Source organism: Peromyscus maniculatus, chromosome 16 (assembly GCF_049852395.1).
Source record: "Peromyscus maniculatus bairdii isolate BWxNUB_F1_BW_parent chromosome 16, HU_Pman_BW_mat_3.1, whole genome shotgun sequence".
Taxonomy (NCBI): domain Eukaryota; kingdom Metazoa; phylum Chordata; class Mammalia; order Rodentia; family Cricetidae; genus Peromyscus; species Peromyscus maniculatus.
In genome coordinates this window covers 29926124-29949227 of record NC_134867.1, presented here as the reverse complement: position 1 = coordinate 29949227, position 23104 = coordinate 29926124, and the positions used below count along the sequence as shown (strand labels likewise).

The 23104-nt window shown below is 42.1% G+C and overlaps 1 protein-coding gene across 7 annotated transcripts in view; it reads right to left on the bottom strand.

The window, feature by feature from the left end:
* The window catches only part of Ncoa7 (nuclear receptor coactivator 7), a 156090-nt gene that overhangs the window by 6229 nt on the left and 126757 nt on the right, over positions 1-23104 (bottom strand). For 6 of the 7 annotated variants that reach the window (XM_015999739.3, XM_076552540.1, XM_006981252.4 and 3 more), the window contains exons 11-13: positions 12080-12227; positions 4043-4177; positions 2490-2642 (exon numbers count right to left, since the gene is read on the bottom strand). In XM_015999739.3, coding sequence (XP_015855225.3) covers positions 2490-2642; positions 4043-4177; positions 12080-12227 — 436 coding nt within the window. Of the gene's footprint in view, positions 1-2489; positions 2643-4042; positions 4178-5351; positions 5544-12079; positions 12228-23104 lie in introns of those variants that run through there. The other variant, XM_006981251.4, reaches the window with a different exon arrangement.

Genomic DNA, 23104 nt, shown 5'->3' with positions numbered 1-23104 from the left:
AGCGTCTCCAGGGCCCAGGAGAGGCAAGATGTTGCTCCAGTGGTTCTCAATCTGTGGGTCGCGACCCCCCCCTACAGGGGTTACATATCGACTATTTCCATTATGATTCACAACAGTAGAAAAATTACAGTTATGGAGTAGCAACACAAATAATTTTATGGTTGGAGGTCACCACAACATGAGGAACTGCATTTAAAGGAAGCAGCGTTAGGAAGGTTGAGAACCACTGCTCTACTCCGACAAAGGCCTCAGGCCTCTGTGACATCACCACTAGCTGGAAGCGTGGTGAGTCTGTGCCTCATTGATACCTTCTCAGTGTGGCCCTCTTACCATTCTAGCTTGATATCACTGCTAAACAGATAGGAAACTAATGCGTATTTTGTAACCGATTTATGTGCCTAGTCATACTTTATCCGAGACATAGCACCTAATTTTTCAAACATCTCATAACTTGCTATGCAACTTCTCTTTAAACACTTTGTGGTATTTCATCTTAATTATACCCACTATTCAGCTTAGATCATTATTACATAGGAGTTATCAACTATGATGTAAAAATAATAACAGTTCCTTTCCTTTCCGTAATTCTTTTTTTTTTTCTTTTGGTTTTTCGAGACAGGGTTCCTCTGTGTAGCTTTGCGTCTTTCCTGGAACTTGCTTTGTAGACCAGGCTCACAGAGATCTGCCTGCCTCTGCCTCCCAAGTGCTGGGATTAAAGGTGTGCGCCACCACTGTCCAGCTTCCATAATTCTTATTATTGCAATAAAGTCATAAAGACTGTGTCTTTATTAACCTCATCAGGACCACATATATATGTGGTCCTGATGAGGTTAATATATATATATATATATATATATATATATATATATATATTTTTTTTTTTTTTTTTTTTTTTACAGAGTCTCATTGTGTTGCCCTGGCTGGCCTAGAACTCACTTTGTAAATCAGGCGGGCCTTGAACTCATAGAGATTTCACTTGCCTCTGCCTCTCAAGTGCTGGGATTAGATGTCGGCCACATGGTTATATATATTTCTCTTAAAAAGTGTTCTGGTTATATACCTCATTCAGGAAGTAAGGCTGACAGGACTGAGAGTTGTGCTTCACAGTTAAGATCCTCTGTGAGCAAGACAGGTTGAGTAACACCAGTCTGAAAACTTCCCAAACCCCAAATTTTCTGACTGCCAACAAGATACCATAAATAGAAAACTCTGCACTGAGAACCTGTTTCATGAGCAAAAGTTTTACGAAAACTCTCTCTCTCTCTCTCTCTCTCTCTCTTTCTGTCTCTCTCTCTGTGTATGTATATATGTATGTGTGTCTGTGTGTGTGCTATTGTGAAACAATTGTGATCTCATCCCCAAAATATCTTCTTATACACATACAAATATTCCATGACTCCCCAAATCCAAATTTCAAAACAATTTTATCCCAGGAAGCTTAGATGAAGAATATCCAACCTGAGTTATCCTGTACATAACAGGTGCTGATTAGACATAACCTGACTAGACAAATTAATTAATGATTTTGCAATGTAACAGACCGATTGAACAGTAAATAAAAACAGCCCTGAACTATTCCATGCACAATGGAAGCTGATTTGAAGGAGGAGGCAAAGGTATAGAACGGATGGGGCACTACCTAGCTGGAACACCTCATGGAAAGGGCACCCACCACACAGGTGAGTGTACTATCAGGAAAGGATTTCCCATGACTGCTGAACCACTGGACCCCAAAGGCAGCACACAGACGCTTGACTCTCTCCCACTCAGGAGGCCACAGCAATGGGCACTGCTAAGACCCTTGGGAAAAGTCTTTGCAACTGTATACTCGATGGTCCCTAACTTCCAGCTTTAAATTGCTGAAGGTCATTGTTTGCTACTCCATGGTCAGCACAGGGAGAAGATTCCTTAGGATGCAATCACTCCATTTCCTTTACGTTAGGATTTCAAAATACATCAGCAAAGAAAAACAAGAAGAGACAGACACAGAGCAAGAATGACAAAACCCAGTTAGCCTGAGCATGGGAGTTGCTATACCAGTTCCTCTACTGTTGGGTATTGTTTTCATTTTATTTTTTTTCCCCTGAGATGGAATTTCTCATTTGTAGCCCTGGCTGTCCCAGAACTCTCTCTGTAGACCAGGCTGGCCTCGAACTAACAAAGATCCTTCTGCCCCTGCCTCCTAAGTGCTGGGATTAAAGGTGTGCGCCACCAATGCACAACCTGTTGGGTATCTTAATGTTTATCACTGAAACACCTTTTCAGGTGGGGGATATAGTTCAGTTAGCCGAGTTTATCTGGCGTGCATGTGGCCCTGGGCTTGATCCCTAGCACCATGTAACCAATTGTAGTAGCGCACACTAATAATCTTAGCACTCAGGACGCAGGGGTAGGAGGATCAGAAGAGCAAAGGCACCCTAGGTTATATAGCCTGAGCTACATGCGACACTATTTCCAAAACAAAACTCTGTGAAAGGAATGGGCCTCACCTGGTTATCCATGTCTTTGATGACCAGCAGAACAGGACTATCTAGAGATGCTGATTTCCTATAGAGGGTTTTCAAGCTTGTTCCATGCTCTAAGGTGCTGTAAGCCAGTCTCCATGGATAGCCTTGCACCCTGGCTGGAAGGCGTCGGGCCAGCTGCCAGTTCAAGGAAGGAAATACAAAGAGACATCTTAACCACTCATCAGTCATGAACCTGTGCATTAAATAAGTGCCTGTGGCTCAAACTAAAGCATCATGGACTCACAGTTTGACCTGTTTTGCTCTGGCAAAAACATTTGCTACCACTGGCCAAGAAAGAGAAGGGAAATCTGGACACTGTTTCCCTTGGCCAGGAGGCTGCCCAGGAGATGCTGCCCTCACTCACAGCCTGACTCTGGGCTTCTATGTCATCCTGCAGTCCTGTGTTTCTCACTGATAAGATACATACGCGGAGAAACGTCTTCTTAGGCAGATTTGTGGTCATTTGACTGTCCCAGGAATGCCTTACACAAACCAGCGGAGCTGTGTCACTGGGTGATTATGTGGTACATCACGGAGCAAAGTGTCCCTATTAGTGCATGACTGTACATTTGAAGACTCCCAAGATCAAGTTGGCCAAAGGGGTATTTAACTAGACATATTCTTTCCTTTATAATTCAATCTGGCTTTTATTATTTTATATTTTTCCAGCTGTTTTAAGTTTGTATAGGTTTAAAGCTGCTACAGTGTCCTAGAGACCAAGGAAAAGAGAATTCTCCATGAGAGTTCAGAGGGACTTTCTCCACCTTGTTCCTATATCTTTCATCTATATTTAGCTTAAGCTTAGCTGCCATAAATACTAATAAAGAGTATCTCTCCAAGAAACGTTATCAAAGCAGTTATGAAATGCAATGTATTCGAGCATCGGAAGTCAGCCTCAGTGGCAGCATACAGCCCTCCTCTATAACTGTCTCCCCAAGTCTCTGGGCTGCCCCGGTTTGAGTCTTTAAGGTTTTGAAAATTCAACTTCCTAAGCTAACTGGTGGAAAAAGTAAGAGATTCCATATTCAGTGTACTAAGCACATAATATTTCACAAAATTCAAGTAGCAGACTTTCTAGCAAAGACAAAGCACACACAGATAAGTCTACAGAAAGGAAGTCTTTCCTTGGAGGCAGGTGGTGTGTTCATCACAAAACAAGAAAGTTCATGTGCTTTATTATTATTTTTTAAAATAAGCCTAATAAATTAAAGCCACATTAGCTACACTAGCTAGGATAAAGTTGGATCCTTTTTAGGTGCATTAGGACTATGGGAGATTTCTTCCATTTTTTTATGTTAAGAAATGGCCTTCTCTTTGGGTTTGGAAGGAGGAGGTTGAGATCTTGTCAGCTCTCTACATTCCCAGGAAGGCCGAGCGGAAGGCTGCTGTGACTTTTCCTAAGTGAAGAAGGGATACTGGTTACGGCCAGGCTCTGTGCCTCCACTTGTTCACCTGGCTGTTTCACTCGTGGCCATGGGCAAGGGACACTTTTTGAGACCTGGAAGACCCCAGTGCTCAGTCTGTGGGGAACCCACCTGCTCAATGTGCATGTTCTCCAGGAGCGCGCTGTGGGGTTGCAAGATGGGCAGTCCCTCTTCCTCCTCCTCCTCTTCCTCCTCATAGTAGCTGCAAGTGCTCTTCCTGCGTTTTGCCTCTTCGACAGTGATAATCTGAAGCGACAAAAACAACCCAGTGTAGAAGACGGAGATGTGCTTTCCCCCAAATCACCCCAGCGCACAGCTGACTGGAAAGATAGAATGTTGGGTAGCAGGAGGCAAACAGAAAAGGTCTTTGGGGGAAATGACTAATTTTCAAATGCAGAACAAATGCAGAATTTGAACCACGACAGCTGAGCATTTAGTATGCATGATTAAAGTCCCAAGCTTTTCAGCTTTTCTCTCGCTGTTGCTCGCTCAGGACCGTACGACTCCACACACAATTTACAACCTGGAAAACACGTAAGTCAGGCTCTTTTAGCCTGCGTGTACAAATTTGAATTGCAAAGGAAATAATCAGAGATCCTTCACCAAGTCTATAAATAGGGAGTTCGGAGCGATAAAGATAGTTTTTAATCAGGCTTCCTGGTTGTGTACATAGCAACCAAGACTAATAGAAATAATGAATAATAACAGCCACCAGAGGCAAACGGGAGACACGGGGAGCTTTACTCTAAATTACAACGAGCTATGATTTATTCTACACAGTTCACAATGATCAAACATTTCCCTTCTAAATTGGAAGACATTATATCACACACATCTATTATTTAAAGACAGTTTAAATGGTAGTTTATGAACTACCAAAGTCCTCACCTTAAAAACAACACTTTGTCCCTCTTACCTTCTCAGTAAATCACTGCATGATTTTGAAACACTTAAGAGGCAGCTAACTAGTCAGTAGTAGTGACAGCTGCTATTACAGAGGAAAGGCATCTAATTTACATTTAGTGAAAGTTCTCAGGTAACGCATTGTGTGGCTTTCAAAATGCACAACGACATGCACAAACTATTCATCTTCTGAGCCCGATTTTGGGTAGGAAAACACACTCATGAATTTTCCTATCTTCTGATGGAGAAGTTAGAGAAACGCTTTCCAAGACTCACAAATCTAACGTTTTAAGTGTATTAAACAAAACACTTCATTTTGTTTCTGTTTTCAAACTCTACAAATTATTAACAGGACACAGTAAGGCTGTGGAATGAAAAAAGTCAAGGACGGATTTTGGATTTCAGAAAGAGGGGGCAGTAACCTCCACAGCAGATAAAAGAACGCACCCCGGGATTTCAGAACACATGGCAGGGACAGAGCACCTAGCTTCTCCACACCGGACACATTCCCACCTACCTTCACAAAAGGCTCTTGGTCAGGCCTGGCACAATAGAAAATCTGAATGTCCAGGGGCAGTCTTCTGCCTCTCATTTTGCTGGGAGGGAAGATTGCGGCCACTCGAGAGAGAGGAACAGGTCTTTCTCTGGCTGCCTGCACACCGGCCACGGACTGCCAGGCTGAGCTACACTGTGTCTCAGTATCTAGCTTCCTGCACGATTGAGTTTCTGTTTCCCTCAGGAGGGGGTTCAACGTTTCTACAGGAACACACCCAAATTAGGATTTAGAGCAGGCACACTTCCTGTCAGGCAGAGCGGGAGTATGTAAAACGACACTTTCACCTTTGAAACCCACGGCCCGACAGTACAATAAAACCCCATTGTTCCAGGGTGGTTGTTTTTTTTTCCCCCCTCTTCCCGAACAAACTCTTCATCCATATGCCCTCCGGGTAGGTAACTAAACTGTGCTCACCCTGCCTCTTCAGGGTTTTCTTTCAGCTCCTTCTTTAAGGCTAAACCTCCATTTTAAACGTGGTGTTGGTTCCCAGCATCAGTTTGAGTCTTAAAAACAAAAGGAGCCTTTAACAGAGCTGGGTAGGCTCAGTTCTACATTACTTTTAGAGTCTGTTGGCATGGAGCACTTGGAAGGGTGGGGGCACATCTGATTTACAGGAGGCTGTGAAAGATGCCGTCTGACGTACAGGTTGACAAAACAGGTAGCAATGTACAGTTTATCGTTCCCCACTGTAGACTGCGACTTAGTGACTGATAAACCTCCTGGGGTCCTCCTTTGTTCCTCAGATCAGATGGCAGGCTTGGAAAGAAATGCTGATCTGCATCAGATCAGTTTTCACCTGTCTTTCTGTTACTCCCCCCCCCCCTCAACGCTGGTGACTTTCAGTCCTAGGGGCTGCTGACGGCTCAGGGTCCTGGGGTAGGTTATAAATTGCATCTCTGGCAGATGACGGACACTACAGGTCAGCCAAGACCGACCCTCCATGCAGACAGACATCTAACAATCTAGGGCAGAACCACTTGGATTCTGTGCCCAGGAGAAGCAACTTTTTCAGTGCCTGGCATTTCATGATAGATCACATTAATGAGGTACTTCCTGGGTGCTGGAGAGTGCCAACATGCATTAGGTGCTTCCTCATTCTAGGGAGTGCCAGGTGCTTTGCCAGGCACAGGGACACAAAGCAGTCCATAGTGTCTATGGATGACTGACAGAAGGTGAAATATAAACAAGCAGACGCCATCACAGGCAATAAAGAAGCTGGAAGCTCTTGAGGCTCAAAGGAGGCTGGGGACACGTGGTGTGTCTGGAGAAGACTTATTCACAAGGGAGAGGGTGGTGCCATCTGTGAGCAGGGTGGGGTCTGGAGAGATATGCCAGGTGCAGGGTGAAGCAAGAACACTGACATGGGCTCTAGGTTCATGATGGCTGAAGGACAAACAACAGCCAAGGAAGAGAGGCGAGAGGCGGGGAAGATCTGGAGAAGTAAGAACTTCATGTCTTGAAGGGGTTCTGTCACATAGGAGAAGAGTTCTAAAACCTAGCTGTTTTTCCTATTCATTTTGGAGCTTCAAAAATACAGATTCAAGCAGGGTAACGGCGGTGGTGCACGCCTTTAGTCCCAGCATTTGGGAGGCAGAGCCAGGAGGATCTCTGAGTTTGAGGCCAGTCTGGTCTACAGAGCGAGATCCAGGACAGGCGCCAAAACTACACGGGGAAACCCTGTCTTGAAAAGCCAAAACAAAAACAAAAATAAAAATAAAACAAAGATAAAAACAAAAACAACCCCCCCCCCCAAAAAAAAAACAGATTCTAACATTCTTCTTATAGACTTACTAAAACAAAGTTTTCAGAGGTAAGGGTCTAGGACTCAACTTTAAAAAAAAATCTAGAAGGCTTGAGATATGGCTCTGTGTCTAAGAGCATTTCCTGGGAAAGCACTGACACTGAATTCAGATCCTAGCACCTGTAAAAGGCCAGACATGGCCACTTGAAAGCCTGTCACCCCAGCACTTTGGAGGGTAGAAACAGGAGGATTTAATGTTCAGTAAGCTCAATGTTCAATGAGAGACCCCCATCTCAAAGGAATAAGGTAGACAATGACACATAGCATCCTCCTCTGACCTCCTCAAGCACACACACTAGCACAAACTTGTTAGCATATATCATACCTCACTCTCCCCCCACCCCCCACAGAGACAATTCCCTTCCCTGAAATCCCCAAGTGGCTATTCCAGTGATAGGCAAGGTGGCTAACAATTACTATAGGCTCATGGGGTGGAAGAATGGGTATGGTGGCATTTTATTTGTACTGAAATGTGATTTTAATTGTATGTTAATAAATAAAGTTGCTTGGAGGTCAGAGCTAATAGCAAGCCATAGCAGAGCTGGGCATTCGTGGCGCACGCCTTTAATCCCAGCACTTGGTAGAAGAGCTAGGTAGATCTCTGTGTGGTCAAGGATACAGCCAGCATTGGAGACACAGGTCTTTAATCTCAATACCATAGAAGACCTAAAGGGCTGTACATACAGGCAGTGACGAGGCAGTCATGTGTTTGGGTTTACAACCAATGAGAAGGCAGGACAGAAAGACTATATAAAGACAAACACACAGGAAGTAGGTCTCTTTCAGAGTGGTAGGACCACCGCAGGAGGAAGGGTAAGGTTGTAGCTCTGAGCTCTGACCTCTTGGCTTTCTGCTTTGCATTGGTTCTGTGTTTCTTATTTAATAAGACGGTTGGTTACATCTACAAATGGGGACATGGTACTGAGAGCTTCAAACCTGAGAGTATAGGAATACACTTGTGTATTGAAATGGTAAGTTAGATAGACAATACATACAATATATATTTAAGACCTTTGAATATGATGAAGGAAATCTCAGAAATCACAATAGTGATGAGAAAAATTATTACTAGAAATACTACCTATTATATATATAAATCAACTACATGACTACCTATATATTAAAAAGAAATCTAGAAAAACAAACAAAAGCCACAAACAGCCGGGCGGTGGTGGCGCACGCCTTTAATCCCAGCACTTGGGAGGCAGAGCCAGGCGGATCTCTGTGAGTTCGAGGCCAGCCTGGGCTACCAAGTGAGTTCCAGGAAAGGCGCAAAGCTACACAGAGAAACCCTGTCTCAAAAAACCAAAAAAAAAAAAAGCCACAAACAAAATTGAAAGACAAACAGTAGCAACAGACTAACTTTATGGTTGGGGGTCACCACAACATGAGGAGCTGTATTAAAGGATTGCAGCATTAGGAAGGTTGAGAACCATTGCTCTAGGGAAATGGGTTGTAAAAAAATGAGAAGAGGAAAGAAACTCACAAGTGGCTAACTTGCGCATAAGTGTGTTCATTTTTGGCTCAGCAATAGTCAAGTAAATAAAAATTAAACTATAGGATAGCATTACTCACTTTCCAATTTAACAAGCATATTAAGGAAAAAGAAATAATATTGACAATCCTTCCTGTAGGCAGAGACACAGTGGGAAAACCTTCACACTGCTGGCAAGTTCAATTGGTGACACACAAAACTCAGGAGCATTAGTAATCTACTGTCCTTATCCCTCATAATTTCACATCTGGGAAAGTAAATAATTAAGATAGATCTTCTAATTCTTGTGGTATTCTTGTGAAATGATTGAAACAACATAATGATTCAAGTGGGAAACTTAAAATACATTATAATAGATATAAAAATACTAGGAACTAGCTGGAGGATGGTGATACATGGTTGTATCTGTAATTACAGCACTTGAGAGCCTGAAGCAGAAAACATTGAGTTTGAGGCCAGGCTGAATTAGAGTGAGCTCCAGGCCTGCCTAGACCTATCTAAAACAAAAAACAAACAAACAAAAGCAACCATTAAAACTGAGGGTCTCAAAAACTTAAAACAATTCTGCTAGGCAGGAAGTATAGGCAGGACTAACAGAGAGGAGAAAAGAAAAAACAGGAAGGTGGAAGGAGTCACTGCCAGCCACCGCCAGGATAAGCAGCATGTGAAGATGCTGGTAAGCCACGAGCCACGTGGCAAGGTATAGATTCATAGAAATGGATTAATTTAAGATGTAAGAACTAGATAGCTAGAAGCCTGAGCCATTAGGCCAAACAGTTTAAATAATATAAGAGTCTGTGTGTTTATTTTATAAGTGGGCTGTCGGACTGCTGGGGCTTAGCGGGACCTGGTGAGAAAATTCTCCAGGTACACATTCTTTTTTTTTTTTTTTTTTTTTTTTTTTGGTTTTTCGAGACAGGGTTTCTCTGTGTAGCTTTGCGCCTTTCCTGGAACTCACTTGGTAGCCCAGGCTGGCCTCAAACTCACAGCGATCCGCCTGCCTCTGCCTCCCGAGTGCTGGGATTAAAGGCGTGCGCCACCACCGCCCGGCAAAGTACACATTCTTATATTATGTCAGGTGGGAAAAGCCATATACAAATTACATAGAACATAATATTTTTGTTGAATGCAAAGGAGGACCCATCCCCCTCCACAGCTACAAAGCCCCCAAACAAAAGAGAAAGTAAAGTCCAAAGAAATGTATGGAAGAAATAACTGGACTTTTTTATTTTCAACTTTCTGCACTCTACTTTTCAAGTTTTTACAATCGGCATGCATTGCATTTATAAAACAAAGACATGAGGTGTGTCTGAAGATCTTGAATATAGGTGATGATAGACAGGTAGGTGGGTTGAGACTAGAGTCCAAATGAGGTGCAGAAATCCTGACTGGTTAAGGAGGGATTGGTTGGGAGAGTGGTGGACGGCCCTGCAGCATTTAAAAGCAGAGTTAATGGGATTCTGATAGGAGATAAGCTGCCTAGTCAAGATGATGAAAGAGAAGGATCTAGTTTTACATCTGGGGTTGTGGCTTGGACACCACTAAGATATAAATATGGGAGCAGGAACGAGAATTTTAGTGGACAATGAGTTATTCTGGATATGCTGAAGATTAAAAGCCTGTTATCCTATGGGAGTCCACAATTCTCCTTCACAACTATGAAGCTGAGATGGGGTGTTTTTCACACAAACACACACACACACACACACACACACACACACACACACACACACACACACACGAGATTAAAGGAGATGAGATGTTTCTTCCTAAGTTTTTTCCTTAAAAAACCAAGGCAATATCATATCCTGGTGAAAGACAAGAAACCAGGCAGGAAGCAGAAAGTTTTTAAAGACACATTAGATAGATAGCTGTGGTGGATAAAACAAAAGTCAGCCTTAGAGAGGAAAAGAGCCTTTTCCCATTAGCCAGAAATTAAGAATGTAATAATTGATACTTTAAAAATGCAGGAGAGGGAGTATCAGAAAGCAAATCTGTCCGATTCCTTCTTCATAAAGTGAAAGGCAGACCAAACTCAGGGATGCATGGATGCTGAAGTGGGCAAGGAAGCTTAGAAAGAATGGTGAGAGGTTTGGAAAGGTAAATTTCTAGTTATGAGTGAGGGAGGACCCAGATGGACTCAAAACCATCCATGCATCTTGGTACCATTTCTCCTTTGTTTGTGGCTTTTGTTTTGTTTTGTCCTTTGAGACGAGCCCAAGCTATGCTGCCTAGGTGGATCCCAAACTCTTGGACTCAAGTGACCCTTCAGTCTTTGCCTGTGGAGGAGCAGCACACCAGTATGTGCTACCATGCCTGGTTTTGGTTGTTAGGGTTTCTGTGCGAATGCCTGACCACTTAGGATGAGAGCAAGTATGAGGGTGCACACACACACACACACACACACACACACACACACACACACACACACCCGCCCCAGGAATATAACAGTCTAGATGGGTATGATGGATGGAAGTACCACTAAATAATTCATGTGCTTTGATAAGTGATAGTGGGGGTGTCCCTGAATTCATTTGCCATCTTACTGATATAGGAGGACAGAAACGCCCTGAGGGGTCCAAGACAGGTACAGAATAGGATGGAGTCAAAGGACCAGACTCCAGAGAGGTCCATGAAGACAAAAAACAGGCTTAAAGGCAGGAAGAAGTGACAGACATACTCTTTTTTGTCCCCTCATCTGCCATCTCAGTTCTGTACGCTTATTACACATAGAGATCTATCTTATCCATCTTTATACTACCGCTCCCCCTCCCATAAGAGGTACCCGATACATGATGGTCTAATTGGATACAGGGTTGGCAAACTGTAACTGCCAGTCAAATCAAGCTGATCATCCGTTTTTTATATGGCACAGGAGACAAAGTTTCAAAATATATATATATATATATATTTTTGTTTTGTTTTGTTTTTGGTTTTTTGAGACAGAGTTTCTCTGTGTAGCTTTGCACCTTTCCTGGATCTCGCTCTGTAAACCAGGCTATCCTCGAACTCACAGAGATCCCGCCTGGCTCTGCCTCCGGAGTGCTGGGATTAAAGGCATGCACCACCACCACCTGGCTCAAAATGTATTTTTTTTTTTTCCGAGACAGGGTTTCTCTGTGTAGCTTTGTGCCTTTCCTGGGACTCACTTGGTAGCCCAGGCTGGCCTCGAACTCACAGAGATCCGCCTGGCTCTGCCTCCCGAGTGCTGGGATCAAAGGCGTGCGCCACCACCGCCCGGCCTCAAAATGTATTTTTAAGTGGTTAGAAAAATTTAAAAAAGAATAGCATTAGCTACCTATTCATAGTTGTTGGACTCTGAACGCAAGACCATTTTGTCTGTGTTTGGCATTTTAGGGGTCACAACAGCCTATTTCCTACTCAGGTGTTTACCTCCCAGCTCTTGGTGGTCGGCTCACTGAAGAAATTGTCAATCATGTTCAGTTCTTCTTTCTCCACCACCACAAAGCCTTGTTCCTTGGCGTCTTTCCCATAGACATCCGGAGACCATTGAACAAAGAAAGTATACAAGTGGTCCACCCTGGAAAACATGTTCGTGATCCACGTTAATGCCAAGTCCACGCTCCTGGCAGCCATCAAGAGCGCCTTGAGTACCTGTAGCAGCCCTTTTCCTGCTTGGCAAACTGTTTCACCGAGTAGGAAATTCCCCCACTGTCAAGGTTGTCTTTGTGAGTGGCTTCAGAAATCAAAATCAGAAAATAAGAACCCACAAATCAAAAGCCCGCCAGCACCAACCATGACTGAAACTGCCTCACTCTGAAAGAAAGATCAAGAGATGGGAACAGAAAATGGAAAACCCCAATGACATGTTACACCAAATGTTTCTTCTTCACTGACTTTCACTTATGGGATACATGCTCATTGATAGAAAAAAAAAATGTTGACCTGAGGCTTTAGCCAGGAACAAGGGCAAACTATAGTCCAAAGAGTCTTTCTACAGCGCAAGATACATTATATACAATTTTTATAAAACACTTCTGAAAACTAGAACAAGTAGTTATCAGGAGCAAAACTATTTCACCATGGGAAAGAGACTTATCATCTGTGGCACAGGCATGTCCCTTGCTTCCGGTTTCTATTTAGGACACAAATTTCTGAAGCAGATCTCTGGCAATGATCAACAAAGAACTGGCTAGCTGCTCAGCAGAGGATGGAGGCTCACAGGGCCACACCCCCCAGTATCCACTCTGCATGGACCAGTCACAAACACTAGGTCCTTTAGCTGTATTCATGATAGCAGGGGAAGGGGCAATAGGAAGGAGGATCCCATGCTTCTTAAAATCCTTTATCATTGCAAAACAAGTCCAATTTGAGGCGATCATTTGGAAGAATGTCAATTTATCATTACTTTTTAAGGAACTTGGATTGTTCTAAAAAACTTTCACAAGATGGGTGAGAGTAAAACAAATACAATCCCCACCTCGGTTCTGATCAAACTGCTTTAGGCTCCCACCTCCCTATCTGCCCTTGTCCAGATGTTTACTTGGGTAATACAAAGTTTCCTTTGTAATGGGAGCCGAGACACAACTGCATTTATGTAACATTATATAATAACGCATTTACTGCATTGCTAGTCTTTGTATGCATCTTTAATGACTACACTGAACAAAAATTAATGAGCCACACCAACCTGCATTTCTACATTGTCAGGATGCTAGCTTATGGATTTCTTTCATTACATAAATAATGTTGTAAGGAAAGCTGCAGTCTATATCTTGTACCATCTTTTAAGTTATTTTCTCAAGATTAAGCCCAAGGGCAGGTTTTTACAGCTCCAGATTGATCCTGCCAAGTTGATCTCGAAAGGCTGACACTGGCATTTTGGTTTCTGAGCTTCCCACTGCTTTATTCTCTCTCTCTCTCTCTCTTTTTTAAATGAGCTTATGTGGGCTACAAAGATGGCTCAGTGGATACAGGAGCCTGCCACCAAACCTGATAAAACGAGTTCAATCCCCAGGACACACATGATAGAAGGGAACCAATCTTCCCCAGGGCCTCTGCACTATGACTCCTACCTGTTTCCAAGGCATTTGTGCCATCTCCCAACACACAACACTAACACATAACTTACCAAGTTTTAAATGAGATTGCAATATTTAAACTTCATCCTACTCAATGTGCATTTCTTGAAGGTTGAACATGTTTCTGTGTTTTCTTTCTGCTGGGAGCCATTCTTTTTTTAAGACTTGGTTATTTGTAATTTGTGGTATGAATTTTTTTTTTATTTAGAACTTTTGGGGGCCTTTATGTCAGTGGTTCTCAATCTTCCTAAATGCTGCAACCCTTTAATACAGTTCCTGATATTATGGTGACCCCCCTGACCATAAAATTATTTTCCTTGCTACTTCATAACTGTAATTTGGCTACTGTTATGAATCACAATGTAAATATCTATGTTTTCTAGTGGTCTTAGGTGAGCCCTGTGAAAGGGTCACTGGACGCCCAGGTTGAGAACCACTGCTTTATGTAATATAAATCCCAACCACCATCAACTGTGTTTCTAAGCTGCTTCGTCCTTCTCGCAGCAATTGTGTCTTTCTCCCAAAACTGATATAGCCAGTGGGCATGTATGTGTGTTCATATACATATATAAGTTTATTGACATATATTTATTTTTATTTTATGTGTATGGGTATTTTGCCTGTAATATATGTTGATGTACCAGGTATATGTAGTGCCCATGGGAGCCAGAAAAGAGTCTTGGATCCTCTGATACTGTTGTTACAGACAGTGGCTAGTGGTCATGTGGGAACTGGGAATTGAACCTGCATTGCTGAGCCATCTCTCCAGCCCCAGTTCTTATATAGTTTAAAAATGTATTCCTGTTAGATTTCTCCTTCAAAAACAGAAAGCTGTCACTCAAGATGAGGTTATGAAGTATGTCTGTGCCTGGGTACTCTGCAATGCTAGTATTGCCATTCAAACAAATATGGATATTGATATATTCTCCTGTTCAAGGGTGCAGTGGTTACGCTATTGTTTGACTTGGTCACCACATGCAGGTTTGGGTCAAACACTACCTCCATTTGCTATGTAGGTAATAGTTTAAAGATGTGGTTCGTGTTTAAACCATCAACTCTAGTAAAGACGATTGCTCCAGAGTGTGGATGGGCCTTCCCCAATCAGTTGAGGTTCTTAAGACAAGGGTGAGGTACCCCAAGGAAAGAAGGAATTCTACCATTCGACTGCTTTAGACTTGTTCGTACATCAACTCTTCTCTGGGGCTTCAGCCTCCAGGCTTGTCCTGAAAGTTTCAGGCTTGCCAGTCAAAATAAAACCTAAGCTAAGCCTTTAAGAAAAAAAAATCCATGCATCTATGATATACATTCTATTTATTTTCTTTTAGAGAAATACAAAAGCTACTTTGAAAAGCTAGGAAGTCAGTGCCTGAAATGCTTCCCGCCAAGGAAGAGAATGGGTGGGACAAAGATATTATCTATCATACATCTTTATCTGAATTTAGGGATAGGCAACAACATTTTTTAGTATTCAAATACAAAAATATATACTTAAAAGCTTGGTATGGTGGCACTGCCTTTAATTTCAGCTTTTGAAAGAAAGAGGCAGGTAGATTTCTGTAAGTTTTAGGCCAGCCTGGTCTACATAGCAAGTTCCAGGACAGCCAGAGTTACATGGTAAGACTCCATCTAAAAATAAAAACCAAAACCAACTAAACAAACAAAAAGAACCACTTAAAATGATAATAAGAAATTTACCAACATTTATCTTATTGATCTTAACCACTCTGATGGGTGTAAGATGAAATCTCTTAGTACTTTTGATTTGCATTTCCCTGATGACTATTGTTGAATTTTCTCTCTCTCTTTTTTTTTCTTTTTGGTGTTTCAACACAGGGTTTCTCTGCCTAGCCCTGGCTGTCCTGGAGCTCATTCTGTAGCCCAGGCTCGCCTTGAACTCACAGAGATCTACCTGCCTCTGCCTGCTATGTGCTGAGATTAAAGGCATGCACCACCACCACCATCTGACTTTTTAAAAAGTGTTTCTTAGCCATTTTTAGATTTTCTCTGTTGAGAATTCTTTAGATCTATACTCCATTTTAAACTGGGTTATTTGTTTTCATGAAACTTAGTGTTCTGAGTTCTTTACATATTGTGGATATTACTCCTCTATTGGATGTGTAGTTTGTAAAACAAAACAAAACAAAACCCCAAAAACAAAACCCTTTTCCCATGCTGTAGGCTGCCACACTGTCCAATTAACAGTGTCTTTTGCTGTACAGAAGCTTTGCGGTTTCAGGAGGTCCCATTTATTAATTGTTGATTTTAGTGTCTGCGCTACTGGTGTTCTATTCAGGAAGTTGTCTCCTGTGCCAATGTGTTCAAAGTTATTTCCCACTTTGTCAACTACTCGTTTCAGTGTATCTGGTTTAATGTTGAGGTCTTTGATCCGTTTGGAGTTGAGTTTGGGGCGGAGTTTATAAATACGACTCACTTTGTCACCTTCTACATGCAGCCAGTCTATTTGACCAGCACCATTTATTGAAGGTGCTGTCTTTTTCCAATATGTTTTTCTGCTTCTTTCTCAAAAATTAAGTGTCTCTGTGTGTGGATTTATGTCTGGGTCTTCAGTTTGATTCCAGTGGTGAATATATCTGTTTTTGTGCCAATATCATGCTTTCTAAAAAAAAAAAAAAAAAATTACTATATCTCTAAAGTACAATTTGAGACCAGGAATGGTAATACCTCCAGCAGTTCTTTTTATCATTCAGACTGTTTCAGTTATAGCTACGCTAGTTTTTTTTTTTTTTTTTTTTTTTTTTTTTTTTTTTTTTTTTTTTTTTTGTGTGTGTGTGTGTGTGTGTGTGTGTGTTTTCATGTGAAGTGAAAATTGTTCATTCAAGTTCTGTGAAGAAATTTGTTGGAATGTTAATGGGATTTCAGTGAATCTGTAGATCGCTTTTGATAGGATTGTCACTTTTACTATATTAATCCTACTGATCCATGAGCATCAGACAGCTTCCAACCCTCTGATATCGTCTTCAATTTCCTTCTTCAACACCTGAAATATTTATAATACAGGTCTTTCTGTTGTTTGGTTAGAGTTACCCCAAGATATTTTATTTTATTTGAGGTTATTGTAAAGGGTGTTGTTTTCCTGATTTCTTTCTCAGTCCCTTTGTCGTTTATATATATAATTTTGTAACCAGCTACTTCTTCAAGAGTGTTTGTGAAATGTAGAAGTTTTCTGATGAAAGTTTTAGGTTCACTTATGTATACTATCATATCATCCACAAATAAAGATGCTTGGACGTCTCTCCTTCCTCTCTCTATCCCCTTCACTTCCTTCAGTTGTCTTATTGCTCTAGCTAAGACTGCAAGTTCTATATTGAATAGGTATGGAGAGAGTGGACAGCCTTGTTTTGTTCCTGATTTTAGTGGAAATGTTTTGAGTTTCTATCCATTTAAGTTGATGTTGGCTATGGGCTTACTGTAAACTGACTTTATTATGCTGAGGTATGTCCCTGTATCCCTAATCTCTTCAGGACATTTTTTAAGAGGGTGTTGGATTTTGTCAAAGGCCTTTTATGCATCTAGTAAGATGATCGTGTGTTTTTTTTTTTGCTTTCAGTTTGTTTATATGGTGGGCTCCATTTATTCATTTATATATGTTGAACCATCACATTTCTGGGATAAAGCCTACTTGATATGCTGGATGATCTTTTTGAAGTATTCTTGGATTTGATTTGGTAGTATTTTATAGAGAATTTTTGTGTCTATTTCACAATGGAAATGAGTCTATAATTCCCTATCTTTGTTGTGTCTTTATATGGTTTGGGTATGAGACCAGGGAAACTATGGTCTCATAAAAAGAACTGGACAAATGTTTCTTCTGTTTCTATTGTGTGGAAAAATTGGTATTATCTCTTTGTTGAAACTGGTAGAATTCAGCACTAAAACCACCTGGCCCTGGGCCTTTTTTGGTTGGTAGACTTTTAATGACTGCTTCCATTTCACTAGGGGTAATAGGTCTGTTTAAATTACTCATCTGATCTTGATTAAATCAACTTTGGTATGTGGTATGTATTGAAAAAATTTTCCATTTCTTTTAGATTTTCCAATTTGGTGGCACATTTTTAAAAAAGTATGCCAATATGATTTTCTAGATTTCCTCAGTGTCTGTTTCTATGTCCTCCCTTTGCCTCTAAGTTTGTTGATTTGGATATTCCCCCTCTCCTCTTTTCCTCAGTTTGGCTAAGGGTTTCTCAATATTGTTGATTTTCTCAAAGAACCAACTCTTGGTTTCATTCTTTGTTTCTTCTGAGTTGGGTGAAATATTCCATAAATATGTTAGGTCTATTTGGTTTATAACGTCAGTTCGCTCCAGTTCTTCTCTGTTTAGTTTTTGTTTAGATGACCTGTCTATTGGCATCTCCCACTATGAGTATGTGAGGGTCAGCATGTGATTTAAGCTGTTGTAGTGTTTCTTTTTGACCTTGTGTTTGGTGCATAGATGTTGCAATGTCCTCTTGGTGGCTTTTTCCTTTGGTGAGTATGTAGTGTCCTTCTCTATTTCTTCTGATTAATTTTGATTTGAAGTCTGTTTTGTTAGATATTAAAATGGCTACAGCAGCTTGCTTCTTGAGTTCATTTTCTTGAAATATCCTTTTCCATCCTTTTACCTGGAAGTGATGTCTATCCTTGATGTTGAGGTGTGTTTCTTCAATTCAGTAGAAGGATAGATCTTTTTTCACATCTATTCTGTTAGTCTTTTTAAAAATTTTTTAACTTTTATTGATTCTTTGTAGATGTCACATCATGCATTCCAATCCCACTTATCTCCCTGTTCCCTCGCATCCACTCTCTGTCCTTGCAACCTCCTCCAAAACAAATTTAAAAGAAAAACCAAAAACCAAACCAACCAAATAAAACAAAGCAAAACAAAAAAGGGGGGAAAAAAGAAGAAGGAAGAATCTCGTTATGGAAGCTGTAATGTGGCCTGTTGAGGCACATAGTTTACCCGTTAGTCCATTCATTAAGTGTTCATTGCCAAGAGTCATTGGTCTGGCTCAAGGCCACTGGTTTCTGCTACACTATCGGTAATAGGCTCTCACTGGGGCTCCTCTTGGATATTCTGCTGTTCTGTGTCATGGAGACCCTACAGTTTTGGATCTGTAGGTCTGTCCCCTTCACATGCTCCAACAGTTCATAGATGAGGCGAATGTTGGGATGGGCTAACTCATACCACTGGTTCTGGGCTTGGATGGTAGCTGGGTTGGTCAGCTCACCAGCTTTCCCTCATTGTCACTACCCACTACCTGGGCGAGCTCTCCAGCACTGTCTTGGCTAGCTTACCCAAAGCAGCCTACAGCAAGGAGCAGGGCCAGTTCTCCTGCTCTTGGGTCCTCAAAACCAGCTCATCCACATTCACACAACCAGGGAGAGCTCTACTGTTTTGTCCAGGTGAGGTGTAGTCCCCCTCTCTCCCAATTGATGTAGGGAGCTTATGGGGGGGGTGTCAGCTCTCCTTCTCTCATGCCTTGAGGATTGGATCACCTGGCCCCATTCCCAAAAAAGTCAGCTGTAGTTTGATGCCGAGCTGGGGTGTAGAGTCAGCTCTCCTGTGTGCTACAGCTGGTGAGGAGCAGGGCTAGTTCTCTCACTTTCTTGACTCAGGGGCCAATTCTCTCACCTGCTGCAGGTAGCAAGGGGTAGGGTGGGGGAGTATCTTTCCTTCACCCATGAGTCTATGTCTTTTTTATTGGCTAAATGAAACCATTGATGTTGTGAGACATCAGAGAGTAGTGTTTGTTGATTCCTCCTATTTTGCTGTTGTTGCTGGTGGTGGTGGTGGTGGTGGTGGTGATGTGTGTGTTTGTGTGTGTGTGTGTGTGTGTGTGTGTGTGTGTGTGTATGGGGGGTGCTAATGTTTTCGTCTTTTGACCTGCTGGTCTGGGGTTATTTATTCCATGTGTTTTGTTGAGTGTATTTAACCTCTTTAGGTTGGAGTTTTCCTTCTTGTGCCTTGTGATGGGCTGAATTTATAGGTAGATATTGCTTAAATTTGGTTTTATCATGGAGTATCTTATTTTCTCCATCTATTGTAATTGAAAGTTTTGCTGAGTGTAGTAGCCTGGACTGGCATATGTGGTCTCTCCGAGCCTGTAGAACATCTGTCCAGGCCCTTCTGGTTTTCATTGAGAAGTCAGGTGTTATTTAATGGGTCTGCCTTTATATGTTACTTGGCCCTTTTCCCTTGCAGTTTTTAATACTTTCTTTATTCCATACATTTAATATGTTTTGATTATTATGTGCGGAGGGGAAATTCTTTTCTGGTCCCATTTATTTGGTATTCTGTATGCTTCTCCTTTTTTTTTTTTTTTTTCTTATTTGTGGTCATTTTCTTTTCTTTTCTTTTTTGGTTTTTTGAGACAAGGTTTCTCTGTGTAGTTTTGGTGCCTGTCCTGGATGTCACTCTGTAGACCAGGCTGGCCTCGAACTCACAGAGATCTACCTGGCTCTGTTTCCTGAGTGCTGGGATTAAAGGTGTGCGCCAACTCTGCCCGGCCTGTATGCTTCTTGTATCCTGAGAGGTATCCTATTCTTTAGGTTAGGGAAATTTTCTTCTATGATTTTGTTGCAAATATTTTCTGTGCCTTTGATCTGGGTTTCTTCTTCTTATTCCCAGTATTCTTAGCTTTGGACTTTTCACAGTGTTCCAGGCTTCCTGGAAGTTTTGTGCCAGGAGTATTTTTAGATTTAACATTTTCCTTGTCTGAGGTATCCATTTCTTCTAGCCTGTCTACAATGGCTGAGGTTCTTTCTTACATCTTTTGTAATCTATTAGTGAGGCTTGCTTCTGAGGTTCCTGTTTGAGTTCCTAAATTTTCCACTTCCAGATGTCCTACAGTTTTTGTTTTCTTTATTGGTTCTATTTTCACTTTTCTGTCTTGAATTGTTGTATTCATTTCCTTCCACTGTTTCTGTTTTGTTTTCCTACATTCCTTTAAGGGATTTAGTGATTTCCTCTCTGAGGACCTCCATCATAGACAGGCTATTTTAAGGTCTTTGTCTTCTGCTGCACTTCTCAGGGCCCGCTGTGGTAGGGCTGCTGGGCTCTAGTAGAGATATATTGTCCTGGACATTATTGACTCTGTTTTCATGCAGGCATCTAGGCATCTGGGGTTGGGAAGACTGTGATTCTAGATGCTGACACCTGGTCTTGTCTTTGTTAGGTGGATGTCCATTCCTTTGTTTCTATTGCCCTCTGGTTCTTAGGAGAATATGGTGGCTGGTAGAAAATTCTGAGATGTTGCTAGGTGTTGCCATTGGCGGTTCTCAGTAACATGTGTTTCTAGGTATTGGCGGCTGACACTTAAGAATGCAGATGGGCTCAGAGGGGGTGGTGGATGGGTCCTTAGGAGGGAGAAAAGCAGGGCCTTCCACCAGGAACTACTTAGTCCCTCAGGAACGGGGGCAGAGAGTGAAGACAGATACAATGGGTAGTCTGCTCCAGAGCTGGGGATGAGACTGGCGAATTGGATATGAGGAAAAGGAGAGACAGTAAAGATCTAAAGCTTGCCTACCTCCTTTGCTGGCCTACTTGCTTCTCTGGGAGGCTGGGCTGGTGGGTTCCCAGGGAACATCTGCTAGAGTTGGAAGCTGGGATACAGCCATGAATTGGGGGAAGGAAGTTTGGAGGGGAGGCTCTGGGTGATCCACTAGAGAAAGGCGCAGGGGAGGAGGGGTAGAAAGGAGGCTGAAACAGGTGATCTGCTAAAAGGCAGAGGATGAGATTAGGGGACCAGATTTGGAGGACAGGAGAAAGAAGTAAAGATCTGGAGTTAGCCTAGCTGCTTCCCTGGCTAGAATGGCTAGCTGGTTCTCAGGGAGGCTGTGCTGGAGTTGGTGACTGGGATATTGAGATAAGTGAGGGGAAGATCTGTGTGACCCAATGGAGGAGGGGAGAGAGAGGAAAGGGAGACAGAGCAGCTGTTCTGGCAAAGATGTGGAGTAAGAAGAACACTCATCCATTGGTAGTAGGACTGTAAATACACAGCCACTATGGAAGTCCGTGTGGTGGTTCCTTAGTTAAGATGAGAATTGATCTACTTCAATATCCAACTAGATCATACTTGGGTATATACCCAAAGAATGCGTCATACTACCAGAGACACTTGCTCAAAGATGATCTTTGCCATTGTAGTCATAATAATGAGAAGCTAGAAACAACTTAGATGTCCTTCAACAGATGAATAGATAAAGAAAATATGAGCCAGGCGGTGGTGGCACACGCCTTTAATCCCAGCACTTGGGAGGCAGAGCCAGGTGAATCTCTGTGAGTTCGAGGCCAGCCTGGTTTACAGAGCAAGATCCAGGACAGGCACCAAAACTACACAGAGAAACTCTGTCTCAAAAAAACAAAACAAAACAAAACAAAAAAAGAAAATATGGTATAGCTGGGCAGTGGTGGCACACACCTTTAATCCCAGCACTTGGGAGGCAGAGGCAGGTGGATCTCTGTGAGTTTGAGGCCAGCCTGGGCTACAGAGTGAGTTCGAGGATAGCCAGGGCTGCACAGAGTAACCCTATCTTAAAAAACAAAAGAAAGGAAGGAATGAAGGAAAGAAGAAAAAATGTAGTATAATTACACAGTGGAATACTGCTCAGGCATTAAAAAATGACATCATGAAATTCACAGGTAAATGGATGGAACTAGAAAACAAAACAAAACAAAAAAAAACCCAAACATGCCAACTGAGGTAACCGAGACCCATAAAGACGAATATGGCAAATATGGTATGTATTCACTGATATGTGGATGTTAGTTACCAATCTACAGAACCACAGAGGTTAGCTATAGAATAAGGTATTGGGAGAAGGGTGGCAGGTAGATCTCCCTTGGAAAGGGAGATAGATGGATGGTGGGGGACTAGAACAGGAAGATCAAGTGGAGAGGAGGAGAGTGGAGGGGGATGAGGAGAGAATGCAGGGACAGACAGCTAAAATTAAGGGACATTGGAGGAGTAGTATGGAAACCTAATGCAGCAGAAGCTTCATAAAATATATACAGATACGAAGGTTATCTAAATGAAGTCACCAAGTAACGATGACACTTCCAGTACTAGGATTTGGTTACATCTAAATGAGTTACTGGTTAAAGGGGTTGCTTGGGAACCACCTAACAACCCAGGCTGTTGTCAAGACTATAGGTTGCTCTCCACCAACTGTCAGCAAGGCTCCATTGCTGAAGACACCACCTCCACACCTACTGAACATGGAGAAGTCGAGTTGGTGCCTACATAGAGCCTTTACTCCCATGTGCTAGTGTCTTCAGAACAGGAAGATACTCTGTGTGCTACCAAAGGGGAAAGGTAGAACATCATCCCCACCACAAATCCTTGGATCTACCATGGTGTCCGGCTTGCAAGATTTGCTA